Source organism: Rhipicephalus microplus, chromosome 6 (genome assembly GCF_043290135.1).
Source record: "Rhipicephalus microplus isolate Deutch F79 chromosome 6, USDA_Rmic, whole genome shotgun sequence".
Taxonomy (NCBI): Eukaryota; Metazoa; Arthropoda; class Arachnida; order Ixodida; family Ixodidae; genus Rhipicephalus; species Rhipicephalus microplus.
Genome location: NC_134705.1, coordinates 162,494,347 through 162,511,849, shown reverse-complemented (window position 1 = coordinate 162,511,849; position 17,503 = coordinate 162,494,347). Strand labels below are relative to the sequence as shown.

At 48.6% G+C, this 17,503-nt stretch overlaps 1 protein-coding gene across 1 annotated transcript in view; it reads left to right on the top strand.

The window, feature by feature from the left end:
* LOC119167212 (uncharacterized) overlaps positions 1-9,763 on the top strand; it is an 86,231-nt gene extending 76,468 nt beyond the window's left edge. The window contains exons 12-14 of the mRNA XM_075867896.1: positions 4,804-5,001; positions 6,527-6,624; positions 9,502-9,763. Coding sequence (XP_075724011.1) covers positions 4,804-5,001; positions 6,527-6,624; positions 9,502-9,763 — 558 coding nt within the window. The remainder of the gene's footprint in view (positions 1-4,803; positions 5,002-6,526; positions 6,625-9,501) is intronic.
* The last annotated feature ends 7,740 nt before the right edge of the window (positions 9,764-17,503 follow it).

Here is a 17,503-nt window from a genome sequence, read left to right as displayed (position 1 = left end):
TTAAGAGGCGGAGCCACCGGCTAACAATATTTCAACGGTACGGTTCGAAAGGAAGTCACATACGTAATATACGTACGATAACCCTGGTCAATGGAGGCACGGTTTCAGGCGATGGCTTCATGTCGCACCGAGTCGAATGCCTTAATGATGATCTAGACCGAGCACGGCGGGAGTGCCGGCCTTCGGCGCGGTATGAAGGAGGTAGTGATGTATTTGCGCGTCTTGCGTCTATAGGTGGGCGTGAAAGCCGAGCATCGAGGGAGGGCGAAGGTCATTTTCTTCAGCGTAGGTCTGTAATCGGGCAAGGACAACGTGTTCTATTAGCTTGCCAATGCAAGATGTGAGCGATATGGGGTGTAGGTTGCCGATGTCCATCTTCTTGCCTGGTTTGGGGATGAATACGAGCCTCGCGTGTCTCCACACTTGTGGTATGTGTCCCGAGCGCCAGAACTCGTTAGCGTACCGCGTGAGTGCAGCCACCGAATCCACGTCAAGATTTCGGAGGGCCTTGTTGCTTACGCCATCAGGACCATGGCACAGACGTTGTGCGAAGTTTGAGCATTGCGGCGTAGATTTCCACCTCCGTAATATTTTCGTCCATTCGGGGGTTCCGTTTGCCACTGTATAGGGGAAAGCGCTCCGGCGGCGCGTTCGGCTGGGCGAGGTTCACGCAACGACAAGCCAGCTCTTCGAGCAGCTCGGCGTCTGTGCCAGGGTAACGATGTAGCAGCCGGTGAAGCTGTTTTTGCGCAGATGACTTGGACGCACAGGGATCGAGCAAGTGTCATAGAAGGTGCCACGTAGTCTTGGAGCTTATCTGCCTGTTGAGACTGCCCCACAGCTGACCCCACTGCTGTCTCGTGAGGGCGAGGCTGTGGTTCTCAATTTCACGCGCTAGCGCTTCGATGCGGTGGTGTAATTTCTTGTTGTGTCGCTGCCGGCGCCACCTGCGCATGAGGCCAGCGTGTGCGTCTCACATGTGGAGAAGGCGAGAGTCGGTTGTAGGCAAGTCGATGGTAGTCTCCACTTCACGGGTTGTGACCTGCACGTGCTCTTGCAAGGAAGCAATCCATTCATCGATGTCCGTAATGGTGTTGGAGGCTTGTTCTTCACGCAACTGGCAGAATTTCGGCCAATCGGTAATGCGAGCTGTGGGTTTTGGCTTCTTGCTGAGGCGCGTTGGAATCGTTATCGCGAGAATGTTGTGGTCACTGCCCACTAAAAGGCACATGTTGTCTCAAATAGCACGCGTAACGTTCTTGCACAGTGTTAGGTCCGGCGATGTGTCACGGCCCACACTGTTTCCTATGGGTGTGGGCGGCTTCTGCAGATAGTTAAGTAGGGCAAGGCGAAGGTCTTGTACTAACGACCATAACTTTCTGCCTTTCGGATCCGTGTGCGTGTAGCCACAATCGGGCTGTCGTGCGTTAAAGTCACCGAGCAAGAGCAGCTGCATGCGCGTCTCTGACGAGAGCGATCGTCTCAGTGAAGAGGCGAGAGGTCTGCGGCTTCCTCACGAGGTGAACTGTACACATTCAGGGCGAAGAGCGACTTGCCTGTGCGTTTGCGTGGTAGAATCTCTACGATCGTATGCTGAATACCCGTTGGTTCCAATTCGTGCTGTACAGCTGTGCGGCTTTTGTGAACGAGCGTGGATGTGCAGGGGGAAGTATGCGTATCAAGCTACTGGTAGGCCACGTAACCAGAGAGGGTGGAGAGAGTAGACGTCTCTTACAAGGCGATAACATCAGGGGCTGGTTCCGTCGCCTGCGGATCAGCTTGCAGTTTCGGTACGAGCTGCTGCAGGTGACTCCGTTTCTTACGGTACTCCCGCAGTTCCACTGCCATATATATATGGTCAGTATGGGACACGCCATGATTAAGCCATTGCAGGCCTGGGGCCCACCTGCAGCGTGGCAGGCTGGCCGAACGTGGGCGGATGCTCGCGGCGCTCGAGCCATGCATGGATTTCGGTGGTGGTGGACTCCGTGTAATTTTTGAGAGCATTCAGTGAATTACTGGTGGCCTCCGTATAACTCTTCAGGGCGTTCAGTGAGGTGTTCGTGTCCGCAATAGCTTGTTGCAGAGTGTTGAAACGGACTTCGATTCCACGTCTAGGGTCGCGAGAGCCGCAGATACTGCTTTAGAGACCGCCGTAGCGATATCGGTTTCGGCATGAAGCGACGCGGTGGAAGTGTTTGCTTTGCGCTTACCCGCGGGCTACGATTGCGGCTCGGTTGGGGAAGAGACAGCCTCCATCGGTTCCGACGCGGTCGCGGCGGGTTGCTCAAGGGTTTTGTCTAGCTTTGCTTCTAATGACTGGATGTATTGTGTGAGGTTTCCTATCTGAGACATTAGTTTAGAGAGCTGAGACTGCTGCGGGAAAGTTGTGCCTTAAGTGAGTTCTCCCGGACCAACTCCCTCACCTGTGGATCCTGCGACGACGTCGGTGATGCTTTGAGTGACGCTGGGGGTCCTTGGGCCCAGACAAACGCTTGGGACCAGGCGCGGATGATGACTGTGACAATCCCTGGGACAAATCCGGGGAGGAGGAGAGAGGCGACGAGAACGAGTTGAGGTATCAGAACGGGACCGCGATCGAAACTTGGACCGTGACTTGGACCGTGACTTGGACCGGGGCCTGTACTGGGACCTCGACCGGGACCGGCCACGGTTGCGGAGTCCCGAATGGCCGGTTTGTTGCTGCTGCGGCTGGCCGAGAGGCGGGTGCGACTGCTCTTGGAATGGTGAGCGATTTCTGAAAAAGATTTATGGCTGCTGTGGTTGTGGCTCTTTGTCGGGGTCGGGTGCTTGCGCCGGTGCGTGGCCGGATGGGGTAGGCTTCTTAACGAAGCGGTATTTGTAGTTCGAACTGTTTGTTGCGTGACCGCCCTTAAAACGATGCAGGAGGCACGGCATGTCGGTTGGGTGGCCGGTGGGATCGGCGGGTGTTCCTCGCCACAACGCGCACAGCGGTTGCGTTTTGGATGAGGGCAAACCTCAGTTCGATGACCCACCTTGCGGCAGTTAAAGCATGCTTCTACACTTGGGTAAAAGGGTAGAAATGAATGTAGACGCCGTGATAAAAGATCCATCGTGGCAAACAATCTACAAGCATGGGGACGAGTACGTGGTTGGTCCGTCCCATGCGACGGCCACCTACGACAGGCATAGTGGGGTGGCTCTCTATCAAGTCCTTCAAGATTTCTGCGTCAGTAAAGCTGTCATAGGCGTTGAACATGATGCCGCGAAATGCATTGTCGGGTGGTGGGGCGTAAGCGTGAAATTCGATGGTCCGGACTCCGATCAACAGTGACGTGATGCGAAGGTCGACTTGTGCTCGGACGGATTCTCGCACACTAAGGGTGAAGGTGTTGTTTGTGGGGTGAACCCGCACTTTATCGCGGGACGCTGTTGGCTGGTCTGGTAGCGACGCGGCCTTCAGCAGGGCTTCGTACAGTTGCCATGGCGGCAGCTTCATAAGGTCGACGGGAGTTTTTGGCCACCCCACGATGTGAATGACGTCAAGAGGCATCCTAGGTAGTGGACCGTGTCTTCGTAGGGGCGGTGGCGCGGTTTTCAGGTTGTTACGTGGGGGCGTCGTTTCCTGCGCACCGTTCAGGTGTGGCGTTGTCTGGCAGAGCTCGAGGCGTCTCTTCTCCTGGGCGCGAAAACCAGGCGATGGCTGCCAAGAGCCATCCGACCATTCTTCTGCCAAAATCGTGGTTCCTTCAACTATGTACTCCATATCGGGGGCGACCGGGCGCGGCAGGAACGCGGGGAGAAACACTAAAGCACTGGCAAAAAGCCTACGCGAAAGAAAGCGGGAGCATTGCAAGAGACGCGAGAGCAAGAAACGCGCGTCCGCTCTCTTCGAAAGCTCGAGAGGGCCTAGTTTCTAAACAATCTTGTGGGGTTCCCTGATTCCTGTGCTACGTTTCTTAAGGAACGGCTCACTGCGGTTACGGCGCTACATCGACGAAGGCAGCCTTTAGTCTTCGTCAATTTCGCGCTGTAACTAAAACGCATCCGTACCAGCGAGCCCAACTTTGAACACTATTGGAAAAAATGGTGTCCAATATCTACATACAACTCATTTCTGAAGGAAATTCGGTTCCAAGATTCCAAAAACAAGTCGATGGCATCTCAAGGACGACTAAAACGTGGACGCCGATTCTGAAACACTGATTTTGTTGCATGGTTATACGCGTCAAACATGGTCACAACTGAAACATTACGGCCAGGCCCGCGGGTCACTTGTTCGAGATCCCTGCTCACTTCTTCAGAGTGATTTCCCAGAGTGGCTCACAGAACCTACTGATTGATTTTTCCCTGCTTCACACTCTCGAAGTCACTTAGATGGCGCACCCGAGGTGCGATCGATTGGGGGAACCTCCATAAATCCCACCTATTTTTGGTGCAAGGAAACATAGGAAAGCGAGTTCGGTTGCACATCGTATGTCTTTATATATCATTGCTTTTTAATTCATTGCACGTCAATGCAGCGTCAACCAAATGTAAAGTTCTTGCATGAAAGCGAGTGTGCGGGGGGTTGGATCAGTATTTAACATGTGATGGAGCTTAGCAGAGTTCTCTGGGACCAACATGCTTGAGAATCTTTGCTCTAGAATCATAAGGTGATTTTGGGACGTTAAACCCCACATATCAATCAATCAACCTTTGCTCTATAGTATGTGCGAACTTGTTGCTTAAGGGGCCTTTTAAGCTTGTCCTCGAGAATTTTCTTTTGTCTAACCGCCGCGGCCATGGCACATCATAGCACTTCTTGTGCAATCTTCGCAGGTTACCCTAGACGGTGGCGATAATATTCTAGCAGAGACCGTAAGCGCCGAGAATCTAGTCTCGTGCTCCCGTGTCAAGCACGGCGTGCCTTACTTTGACCAGCAAGACTCGACCGATTTGATGAACTTCAAGGTACACGAGCTACATCACGGCTCCGAAGATCCCAAGGTTCTCTTTGAACATATCAGCAAAGACAAGGTAAGCAAGTCCGCTAAAGGGGCGTGCGCACGTGGGGTGGGGGGGGGGAGTGCATGCTCAGCCCAAACACATTGTCATAACAAAAGGGGGAGGGGGTGGCGCTGCGACTAACCTTCGCCCCACCCCCACTGACGGGGAACCATGCTGACGCCTATGGGACAACATACAATGTGGGTCGTTTGTGTTCATAAGAGTTACCAGATTTACTTATAGCAACAGGATTTAGGCTTTTTTTCGCTCTCGCTTTTTCTCCGAGAAGCTTGTAGAATTTGCTAGTCGCTTGTTGCGTTCTTCGGCCCTATTTGCCTTTTACCAGCGAACATGCTCACCTGATCGATATTGCATTCACCGATGGCACGCTTTTCGTTCACTCATACCACTTTCGTCAATGGCTCTGCGTAGTTGCAGTGTGAAAGTCAAACACACGTTGCGCAAATCAGCAGGCCGAAGAGAGACTAGACAATGAATTCAGCCGAATAGATACTAGACAATGAATCACGCCACTTCATTTTGCAGGTTCGCTGTTATCCACAAACACTGCGCATACCGGAGTACCAGAAAAGCTAAAAAAATCGGCAGATCCCGCGTACCTTGGGGAATCGACGTTATGCGAAGCATGCAGAGAGGTGATGATCGTGCTGTAATTTTTTCATTGAGTGATACGTTATGAAATGAAACTAAATATATGCACAAATGTTGCACGCACACACACATGCTTAACAGTTACAGATGTTTATATAACGAGTTGGACACTGCTATACATAAATCATCTTCTGCGCATGGCTTCTAACTTCAATTGGCGTTAACACGACATGACGGCTGTATCACAGGAGCACATACGCAATGTTTATAAAATTGAATAGCCAGCACTGCAATTACAATTGACGTTTCACAAACATTAGGGTCTACTTAAAAAGTATTTCCGAGACCTGGCGTGGCTCTGTGGTAGAATGCCACGCAGAATGCCGGAGTTCGATTCCTGCTGTAACCCTTATTTTATGCATTTGTCGGGTCAACGCTATCGATATCAGCTTTTTTTTTAACGCTCACCCATTAAAATTACCCATGTGTGTTCCCGCCGTTCTTGGGAAAATATGAACTGTCAATCACATGTGGCACGTACTCGCCCGCTCGAAGTGTTGGACTACGTATGTGACGGGATTGTGACATTATTTGTGTCTTGACCAGCGCAGCAAATTCCTCAAACCATCTTACCCTTCTATACTAATTTTTGTTCCCGCCAAGTTAAGGGGGTGATCACGAGAGTGAGCACCCGTACGTAAGCGTCTAGATAGATAGATAGACGGATACGCCGACAGATGCCAAAAATGCTTGCAGTACTCATAGAAATGCTTCGCATTTAAAAACCTCCATTATTTAGGCAGAACAATGTGCGTTTATCGCGTGCAAGTGATATTTCATTCGCAGCTTTGTCGTTGTGTATTCGATCATCTTATCGCTTCAGACGTGAATGTGTACCAGTAATGTTCGTTTGGTTTCTTTCTTTGCTTTCTTCCACCAACAGGGAGATGGCTACACACTTCCGCCCTTCGTGTTCGTCGAGACGGGAGGGAAGATCGTGTTCAGCGGAAAGTTCCACGGTCGCTCACTTCCCACCAATAAGTAAGCTCTTCCATTTCTCCTGCATGCGCAAAGAGCACACGCATCCCGCGTGATACCCTACGTTAACCCATTCCAAACACAAGTCACATGGAAGACTGACGCATATATCAATAACAACTCGAAGGCAAAGGCCATCTTCTATTGCTACTCAGTTGATTCACCGTACCCCCCCCCCCCTCCAAGCAGAGTTCGAAACTGTGTTCTGGAACCCGGACATGGCCAGCAAATTATTGCGCCATCTGCGAGAAGCGAGACGAAACACTATAGAAGGTCGCGGTGCCCCCCCCCCCCTCCTCCTGGCATGCGCTTCTCGAAAGTTGCTGAGCGCCGCAAGCAGCGCTGGCTTCGTCGCGAGCGTTTAGTAGTTTATTCAAAGAAAAAAAAAGTGCTCAAGGTCACGAGGCATGCGTGAATTGTTTTCTTTGCCCATGCTATCCCTCCTTGCTTAGCTTCTAGCGCTCTCGTCAGGACGAGGGAAGAGAGAATGTGATCGCAGCGCGCGACAAATCCTTGTAATACCGCTCGTACTGCACAGATCCTTGAAATTTTTGCGGCGTTGAAATCGTGAGGCAATAAGCTCTTTTACTGAATCCATTCTATAGTTACTTAAAAGAGTGTGTCAAGGCCCCTTTAAGATGCGATGTTCAAACTAAAACACTTCCAGCCCACGCCACAGCTTGCGATGTGATAGCTGAGACTCGCATTGTTGTGTGTACTGTTTGGGACGTGCCTGAACCTTCTGTCCTGATATAATTTGTAATTGCATCTTCCCTGACTTGAATATTTCATTTTTAATGCTTTTTCAGTGATGAAAGTGTTCAAGCCATTGGAGACGCCCTACCATACGGGTGTTAGGCCAGTGGTAGCACCCTACAATATGTTTTGATACGTGAAAACCCCCTTTTGGTAAGGTGTTGGGGCGTTAGTTGTAGACACGGCAAAACCCAATTAAAGGTGTAAACTGATGTGGGCGCTGTGTGTCCAGGCTTTCACAGTCCTCCCCATGTTCCACGTATGTATACAAATCCAAGAACGGATGCCTAAAAGCTTGGTTCAAAGGAATTTTTTCGAGCCTTATCTCATTACATGTTGCTATCGCATTCATATTGCTTCGTCATTTCGTGACCAGCTTGTCCCGCCATTCTTTCTATCAGTGTATCGTGTTTCCCGCTGGTTTTCATCCGAATCGACCTGTACCAACTATTGCCCAGTCCATCGCCTTGATATCCATGGAAGAAATTTTCTTTTTTTTTTCAGAATTCAAGAAACGATTTTCTTCCGACACCAACTCTCGAAGGGCGCCTATTCAGCCAATCATGTTACTGCGTCAACGTGACGCCACGGGCGCTTTATATTATAGTATATCGGGAAACGCTTACGTTAGCGTGCCTCTCAACGCTATCGCTAAAACAGAACGCGCGGCATGCCAACATGGTGGGCTTTTAGTACACCGACAGGTATTCTCGCCGGAAGTACCTGCACGGCGCCATCTGGTTATAAGAATACGACGAATTGTAAAACCTCAAGTGCGCCATTAAATCGAGCGGACCCGAAGTCAACGTTGTTGCGTGTCCGTCCCACGTGTCGTTCAATGTTGCGTCAGTACTCCGGCCCGAAACACATCGTTTTTTTTTTCGATATAAGCCGTAACCGAGTATTCCTCCACCAGGCTCCTATTACAAGCTTGATAACTGATGGTAGCACAGACAAAGGACATGGGCAAGAAGGCACATTCATGTCCATGTCCTCTGCGCTGGCTATCAATTATCATGCTACCATACCAACAAGCCCGAATCGCCACCCTCATCGATCTTATTACCTGCCTCAGCTTGACTTGTGGTCGCATTAGCCTCAGCTTGGAAACAAGCAAATGTATACAGCGTCGTCATCTCTGCGCGGCTACCGAAAACATGAGCGAACTTTGTAGACAAGTTTTTTATTAATTCTGATGCACCCCAAATCGACTGTGTATCTTGAAAACTTACCTCTTTTATCGGCAATATACAGCTGGCGAAGCCTCATTATATTACTCAAATTTTAAATAAATACGACCAGTATTTGATTTGATTGATTGATATGTGGGGGTTTAACGTCCCAAAACCACCATATGATTATGAGAAACGCCATAGTGAAGGGCTCCGGAAATTTCGACCACCTGTAGACTCAAATCTGAGTGAAGGGGCCTACACCATTTCCGCCGCCATCGGAAATGCAGCCACCGCAGCCGGGATTCGAACCCGCGGCCGGTGGGTCAGCAGCCGAGTACCTTAGCCACTAGACCACCGCGGCGGTGCGACCAGTATTTGGGAATGAAAAGGAGTTTACCAATGCAGGCTGACGTCTATAAGGAGTCGATGTGGACGGCTCTCGCTTCAACAGGCACCGCCATCTTGCCCCACGTACGCGTGATCTCTTGCGTCTACAGCGTTCGTACCCGTAAGAGTTGGTTGCGTTGACGCTCTGAACATGCTCAGTTTGGAGCACGCAACGCTAAATCCTTGCGTTTGCTGTTTTCCCGCTATGCTAAAGCTCGCTATTACTCTCGCAAGCGCGGCGCGAAGGCGCTCGGCTACAGTGTACCCTATAGCACTGCCGTGACATCACGATAATAGACATTCGCACAGGGTAAGGCAGAGGGGGGGGGGGGGCAAACATGGACATAATGAGGAAGGGTGCCCACCTGAAGGGAAGATCTGCGCATGCATATATGGTAACGACGACATGGCGACGCCAATCGTTGGATGGAAGCGGTACACGCTCTTGACTCGTGAAGCACGCCACGTGCACAGCGAAGCTTCTCACTAGCTCAATACTCTTTCTTCATCCTCCATTTGTATGTGCAAGAGGAGGATTCGAGAAATAACGCTGCTCATGCAGGATCAGCGTCATGTACGGCGGCAAGGAGGCCACCACGGTGCAGGGCCCGCCTCTGGACCGCCAGGCGTGGCTGCTGATGCAGTTCTACACGACCAAGATCGCCATATCGCTGGCCGACTCGAGAAGCCAGGAGCCGAGCGTGATCTCTCGCTTCCGCGTGAAGGACGACGGCACCATCGACCCGACCGACAAGGGCACGGTCAAGGCCATCACCATAAACCGACACTTCCAAGTCGACAACGTCTTCGTGGTGAGTGCATAGACTGTTTTAACGCGATAGCGTTAGAGAACTCGTGTCGCAAAAAAAAAAAAAAAAACGCCGCCGGCGTCGGCCCCGTTGGTTGTGAGCGAAAAATTGTCTGCGCGTCTATGACCAAAAAGTCAAATTGCCGAGATAGCTGCGGGAGGCCGCTACTTGTACACGCGTGCGCGCACGATCACACTGAAAGCCGCGCGTTCGCAGAAAAAAAAGTGCTCAAGGTCACGAGGTGCAGTAGTTTTTTTTTTTTTTTTTTGCCCTGCCACCCCACCTTGCTTAGCCTCCAGCGCTTTCGCCGGGACGAGTGAAGAGACAATGCAATTGCAGCATGCGACAAATCTTTGTAACTCCACTCGCACTGGACGGATTCTTAAAACGTTTTTTGCCGCATCGAATTCGTGAGGCAATAAGCTCTTCTAGTGAATTCATTCTATGGTTACTTTCACAGAAGGGTTTGAGTGCCGCCATATTGGCCTGTCCACCTTTTTGTTTTGCATCTTGAACTAATATTGATTGATATGTGGGGTTTAACGTCCCAAAACCACCACATGATTACCAGAGACACCTGCATCTTTAACTATATAGACGAGCAGTGTTACGGTAAATGCCAGCGCATTATAAAGACGGATTGGGTTGGCGATATACGATGTTTCATGGCTTTATCAGTTCACGTCGCGATATGCAATAAAAACAGATGTCTTAGGGGAAACAGCGCCTTTGATGAATAGTCATGACGCCCCTCCAGACGCCCTGCCGAGGCTGTACCGTCCCCGTTTTGTACTCCCGCGCCACACCACAGAAAGAACCGAGGTGTTCTCTCTTACGAAATTGTAGATACGCATCCGAACAAAGCCCATGCGCACCCCTGGTTACCAAAGAATGGGGAGGTCATGTCTGCCCCGTTCATCCACCTATAGAGAGGGTAGGGGGGGGGCACATGCGACAACTACGAAGTTTGTTGCAAGTCAGACACCTCGTGCATTACACGCGCTATAATTCAATTCTTGGGGTTTCGCGTCGCAAAACCACGACACACGATTATGAGAGACACCGTAGTGGAAGGCTGGTCCGGTCATTCAGTTCAATTTGCACTTAATGCGCAGCACATGTCCCGGCTTCTAACACTTCTTCCCTCCATCGAAACGCGACAGGGACTCAATTCCGCTGCCTTCGGGTACACGCTATAATTACTCTCCCTCGCTATGATAAGGTTTCGATGTACTACTACAACGTCGTCAACATGCACGAAACCGGAACTCACCTCGTGTGCAACTTCAAAGGCGCGCATGCCGTAGCCCTGTACTGCCGTTCAGCAGCAAGCCCAGGCAAGCGTGTCGCGCCAAGGGACGACCGGAGCAGTACGAGTAGTACCCAGGCAAAGGCACTTTTCCAAGGGCTTCAGTCCTGACGAGAGCTTTCTTTCACCGCTGCTCCTTACACGTGACATATGGATACGGCAAACACAGATAAACTAGGAGGCATTGGTATCGCACAAGTGTTGGCAAACTCGGGATTGAATGTAGCGAGATTGCCGCCAAATCCGGCGGCTAAGCGTGCCTGCAGTTCGTTTTGTAGTACGGTTCCCGTGCAATTCACTACGCAAATAAACTCTCGCTTACCGCACCCGACTGCAGTACAGATTTGCCACCACGAAATGGGCCTACTGCAGCAGGCTTACAGTGCAGTAAATACCCGATCTAACACTACGCATGCGTTCAGACACGATGGAAGTGGTATGAACAGTTTATTCTTGGGCAGGGGTACAAGGCAAAGGCCTAAAAAAAGATGGGTTTTAGTGCCAACATAACTACAGGGTCAATAAGTGTGAATTTTAGCGTCGCTCAAATGTGCACACGCCAATTGGTAATTTACTGGACAGGTGCTTTACGATACAGAAATAACAAGGCTGCAAAGACAAGTTGTACAACTGCAACACAGTGTATCACTTCAAGTAATCCTCGATTAGACACCTAGGACTGCAAAGAACATGAATGTTCACAGTCTGAAAGCTAACGCAGTTTCACTGGCGTCTTTTAAACTATTGAATGCATTACCTAGTTTCAACGCACTTCATTGCTCTGAGCATGTAGCCGAAGATCAAGCTTTAGCTTAAATTTCTAAAGCCCTCCACTACTGCATTGCTCGTAATCATATATTCTTCTGCGATGCAAAACACCAAGAATTATAACCACACACAACCACTGTCTTGGCTCTATTGGCTTTTTCATTTGAGCAGCGTGAAGTGTGGTAGCATGGAATAGATCCAATGTTCTTAAAAATAAGTTCTGGGCTTTTACACAGCAAAACCATATGCCGTAGTGGGAGAATGAGGATTTCGTCCACTTGGGGTTCTCTATACGTAAATTGCAAATGCTCTTGCACTTTGCCCCCACCAAAATGCTACCACGGCTGGGGATGAAATCCTTGAGCTTCGCAGAGGAACAACTTAACTGCTAAGTCACCATAATGTCGCTTCATAGTTGCTCCTTGTACATGGATGCTCTGGCACAAGCAGTGTGTTCACCTGTTTACGGCGACTGTTTTTTACTGGTTTATTGTAACGAAGTTATCACTCCGAGCGAGATGCCCAAATACATGTTCAAACTTTTCTGCACATTCTTGTTAACATCATAGCAAAAGAATTTCACCTACTGCAGTCATGAATAGAATAGTTGTCTTCAATGTGCATGAACGATTAGGCTGGAATGTGCGACGAGTCACACACAAAAAAAATTTCTATGACTGCATACTCTGATATCGATGTGCTCTGACCGTTGCTGATTTTTTAAAGGGTAGGATTAAAGAGCTCGTTTCGCAGAAATTCCAGCTTCGGCATCGTTGGTTGCGAGCGAAAAATCATCATCTTGTGTGTGACAGAGTTAATCGAGAAAGATGCAACAAAAGTTAATAATAAAAATTTTTGGGTCTGAGTGAAGATCGAACCCAGGCTAACTGCGTGGCAAACAGGTGTTCTACCACTCAGCCATGCGTCTACTTTGAAATTGTGTGAAAATACCTTTTTGTGCTTGGAAATGCAGTAAAAAAATAATGTTCATATCTTACTAACACACGCGTTCCGTATACAGGCTTCAGAATACGACATGTAATATCGCAGTAATATTCCGTGGTACAAGCGTACATCACCACCGGGCGTCAGAACATGCGATTATCATAACGACTTCGTAGTTTAAAACTGGCCGCCCTTTACAAAAGGCACACACACATTGCTGCGTGTCTTCTCTCAAGACCACGTAACAGGTGCATTGCAAGTTCCGAAAAGATTTCACGTGCATAACTTGCTCATGGTTCAAAACGCGATGCCCATTACACAGAATGCAGCCATATGCGAAACTTGCCCTGACGCAAGCCACTTTCCACCTCATCGATTGCACAGAAATAATCCACAATTTCAACTTTGCGAGTAAAATCATGCAATAAAGAAACCACCAGGCCTGTGCGGAATGCACAGCAGTCACACGAAGGCCGGAAGATCGACCTTTCTAGAGCTTTTTTTAAACGTTCTTTGAGTAAAAGGTACAAAAACACTTGAAGGGTATCCGCTACATTATGTAGTAGGCAAGCTTTACCCATGCCATTCTTCGGTGAAGAGTGCGTGCTACACACATGCAATGAATTTTGTGCAATTTTTCAATACTGTGGCCCACGATGATGAATTGCGACTTGAGCTTTTGTAATGGGTTGGAGTCTTCGACGAATCACTCGTTGCCCAATTCGCATTGTACGGCCCTTTGTCTTTCCTTTGCTGTTCTAGAACACTTCATTGCTTTCCTGAGAAGAAGCCTGCCTAGCATCAGTTTGCACTAGAGTTTCAAGCACTGGAGTGGCTCAGTGGTTAAATACTGGGCGGGTACGCAGTGGAGGGTTCGATTCCCGTTATGTCATTTGGTGTGTTTTTTTTTCTTTTGCCAGCAGTGGTTACAGACACTGGTGGTGGTGGGAGACAGCTACGGCAGACAACTGCGGTAGGGTGGCTAGAATGAGGAGGTGTGAAAAGCGGCCGCTGAAACCGGTCCCCAAAGCGCGCCGATGCCGCTTGGAGCGCTGCACGCAGAGACGCAGTGCAAGGAACATTTATGGCTAAAAGGGAAAGTGGCAGGTCAAATGACACTCCTTGGTTTCGTGTACTTGTGGACGGGAGCAAAGGCCAGAGAGGAAAACCAGGCAATGGTAGAGCGTATATCAAAGGGCATTCAGGAGTTAGGAAGAGAGTGCGAGATAATTATACTAGGAGACATGAATGCGCACATAGAAGATATAGATGGGTATACCGACCCGACAGGCAAAATGATCATGGATATGTGTGAAAGGCTTGATTTGATCATTTGCAACAGTACCGAGAAGTGTGAAGGGCAAATAACATGGGAGGTAGGAAGGCTTCAGTCGACGATAGATTATGCACTGATGTCACATAGGATCTATGATAAGCTCAGGGAAATGCACATAGATGAAGGTGGCTCCAGAAGTCTGGGTAGCGATCACAAACGTATCAAGCTAAGTTTTGGAAGAGCAGTGAAAGTGGGAAGGAGACAAGATGAGCAACTACAGGAAAATTTTTATCCAGAAAGGCAAATTGAAATAGCCACTAAACAAATTGAGAAAGTAATCACGGAGGATAATAAGACAGTGTGGACATACACGAATCTAATTAGACTCTTTGAGATAGAGCTTGCTAAGACGCGTGACAAGTCACCCCGGAAAAGAAGACACAAACCCAAAAGTTGGTGGGATGAGGAAGTTAAGAGAGCCATAGCAAAACGTCAGGAAGCCTCTAGGGAACACAGACATGCTAAGCAGCGGGGTGAACCGACAGATGATGTGGAAAGAAAATGGGAAACCTTTCTAAGCTGTAGAAGGGATGCATCCCTTCTGATCAATGAAAATATTAGAAGGAAGGGAGCTCAGTGACTGGCAGAAGTACATAAAAAAGATAGAAAGGCAGCTGCGAAATTTTGGAACCATTTAAACTCCCTAAGAAATGAAACGAGCCTAGAGCAGAACTTTATAACTACAGCCCAAGGTGCTAGGCTAGAAGGGGACGAAGCTATTGAATATATAAGAACAAGGGTGACAGAAAAATTTCAACAAAGAAGTACTTTATGCACCACAATAGACAAAGACGAATCAAGTGGTGCAATGGCTCCATTTTCACAACAAGAGTGGGAAAGGGCTGAGAAAAGGGTTCCTAGTAGTACATCAACAGGCCCAGATGGCATTCCAATTAGGCTGATAAAAACATTAGGTCCGAAGTCTAAGCAGGCTTTGAGAGAGGCAGTGAGTACAATAATAATCGATGGTGAAGTTCCCGATGGATGGAAACTTAGCAGGATGAGCATGATCTATAAAGGAAAGGGAGACAAAGCTGACATAAACAACTACCGTCCTATAACAGTGACATCAGTGGTCTACAGGCTGGCGATGCAGATTATAAAGGAAAGACTGCAGGCGTGGATAGAGGATGAGGGGGTGCTGGGGGAACTGCAGAATGGGTTTCGGAAACACAGGAGGTTGGAAGACAATCTGTTCTCACTGACGCAGTGCATCGAAATAGCAGAAAAAGAACACAGACCCCTGTGGCTAGCACTTTTGGATATCAAGGGAGCGTACGATAGCGTGGTTCAAGAGGAATTGTGGGGAATACTGGACACACTAGGCGTGGAACATGTAGTCACTAATCTTTTAAAGGGTGTCTATAAAGGTAACAAGGTAGTTATAAAGTGGGAAAAACAGGTATCCAAGCCGGCAAAGGTAAAACGGAGGCTTAGGCAGGGGTGCCCCCTGTCACCCTTATTATTCATGATGTACCTACAAGGATTAGAGGCAAAATTAGAGGGAAGTGGACTGGGCTTCAACCTCTCTTTAGTCAAACAAGGAAAACTTATTGATCAGGCACTACCAGCATTGATGTACGCAGATGATATAGTGCTAGTGGCCGACAACAAGGAAGATTTGCAGAGATTGATGGACATCTGCGGTAATGAGGGAGATAGGTTAGATTTTAGATTCAGTAGGGAAAAATCAGCAGTCATGATTTTCAATGACAACGAAGGTAGTGAGCTTAGAATACAGGAGGTCACGCTAGAGATAACAGATAAATACAAATATCTGGGCGTATGGATAAGCAATGGGACCGAGTATCTGAGGGAACACGAAATATACGTGACGACTAAAGGTAACAGGAATGCAGCAGTCATGAAAAATAGGGCACTGTGGAATTACAATAGGTATGATGTTGTGAGAGGAATATGGAAAGGGGTCATGGTTCCTGGGCTGACGTTAAGCAATGCGGTATTGTGCATGAGATCAGAAGTTCAAGCAAGATTAGAAATTAAGCAACGTGGAATAGGTAGGCTTGCTTTAGGAGCTCACGGGAATACACCAAATCAGGGAGTACAAGGTGATATGGGATGGACATCATTTGAGGGTAGGGAAGCTAGCAGCAAGATAAAATTTGAGAAGCGATTGAGAGAAATGGGGGAAGAGCGTTGGGCTAGGAAGGTTTTCAGCTACTTGTACATGAAGAATGTCGATACAAAATGGAGGAAGCGAACCAGGAAGTTGACTGGTAAATACTTATAAAACAGCAGGTGGCCAAACCAAAAAGAACTATCGGTTAAGAAAAAAGTGAAGGAAACGGAGACTGACATGTGGAGAATGGGCATGATTAAGAAGTCCGCACTAGAGATCTATCGAACTTTTAAGCAGGAAATTGCCAAGGAAAGGATCTATGATAATACTCGGGGTAGTTCTCTACTGTTTGAGGCCAGGACGGGAGTACTGCGAACCAAGACATATCGGGCCAAATACGAAGGGGTCGACACAGTATGCAGTGCGTGTGGAGAGGAAGAAGAAACTGCCGAACACTTGATAATGTTCTGCAAAGGGCTTCACCCTATAGTTCAGGATGATGGCGCAGAGTTTTTCAAAGCACTGGGATTTAGGGACAGCGAGGGCAAAATAGACTTTAAGCGGGTAGACTTAACTAGAAGGAGGTTATCTGATTGGTGGCTAAAGTCAAGGCACGAGTGAAAATTAAACCCTTCACTGCGAAGTACGAATCCTCAACTTCATTATTTAAAGGAAAAAAAAAAGATAAATGTAATGGTTAGTTCACTAAGTATTACGGCTAGGTGGCGTTAGCCGCCGCTTGATCTAAAGGGTACAGCCACATCCATCCATCCATTCATCCATCCGTGCACCCTTGCGCAGGCGACATTCGAATGAGCGCGCGCTGCTCTCCGCAGAAATCTCTCTCGCACAGTTAGACGCAGGCCCGTAGTCGGGGGGGAAAGGGGCCCATCCCCCCCTACTTTTTAGCAAGCGCCCCCCCCCTCCCCCGAAAAAAATTCTGGCTACGGGCCTGCTCTCACGCTATATGGCGGTCGCCTATTTTCGGTGAAAACCTTTTTTATTGAGCCAATGTACGACAATACATGTAGCTCAAGCCACGTAATGTCTTGCGTGGCCTAAGTATCTCTATATTTTCTCGCCTCTGAACACAATTCTCGAGCAGGCATATGAGCGAGACCCAACACAAACTTTTGTGGATTTCGTAATATTTCGGTTACTCACGGCAGAACTGCAGGGGTAATACGAGACGTCGCGATTACTGGAAAGCTTCATATTACTCAGAGCATGTTAAGTTCCTTCATCCACGAGCAGAAACGTCGGCACAAGAGCCTCGTTTTGCTGTTCCGCCACGAACGCATAATCTTGTGCGAGTCG